Source organism: Penaeus monodon, chromosome 27 (genome assembly GCF_015228065.2).
Source record: "Penaeus monodon isolate SGIC_2016 chromosome 27, NSTDA_Pmon_1, whole genome shotgun sequence".
Taxonomy (NCBI): domain Eukaryota; kingdom Metazoa; phylum Arthropoda; class Malacostraca; order Decapoda; family Penaeidae; genus Penaeus; species Penaeus monodon.
Window position 1 is genome coordinate 16,101,674 of NC_051412.1, and position 355 is coordinate 16,102,028.

The 355-nt window shown below is 27.6% G+C and overlaps 1 protein-coding gene across 1 annotated transcript in view; it reads right to left on the minus strand.

The window, feature by feature from the left end:
• Positions 1–355, minus strand: part of LOC119590623 (ras-related protein Rab-1A) — a 15,057-nt gene that overhangs the window by 9,199 nt on the left and 5,503 nt on the right. The window contains exon 3 of the mRNA XM_037939301.1: positions 76–123. Within this exon, the coding sequence (XP_037795229.1) occupies positions 76–123 (48 nt within the window). The remainder of the gene's footprint in view (positions 1–75; positions 124–355) is intronic.

Below are 355 nucleotides of genomic sequence, written 5' to 3' on the forward strand. Positions count from 1 at the left end.
TTTTAAGTACAAACTTTTAGGTCAAGGTAAAAATATCAAGATTATAATAAATACATTAATAATGTGCATACTTACAAAATCTACACCTATGGTACTAATGTAAGACTCTGTGTATGTGTCATCCTGAAATAGAATAAATAGCTATTATATATCACAGGTAATAATTAATATGGCTAGATCCAGAACTTTCAATCCCATTAATACAAACATCAAAAAATGCACTGTCCAGACCTTTCTTATAATAATAATGAAATGTATACAGAAAAATAAATAATTTGTATACTATCAAAGCATTGCCTTCACAACTAACTCTAACAGCTATTAATTATTATGCATCAAAGCCCATAATGGTTGC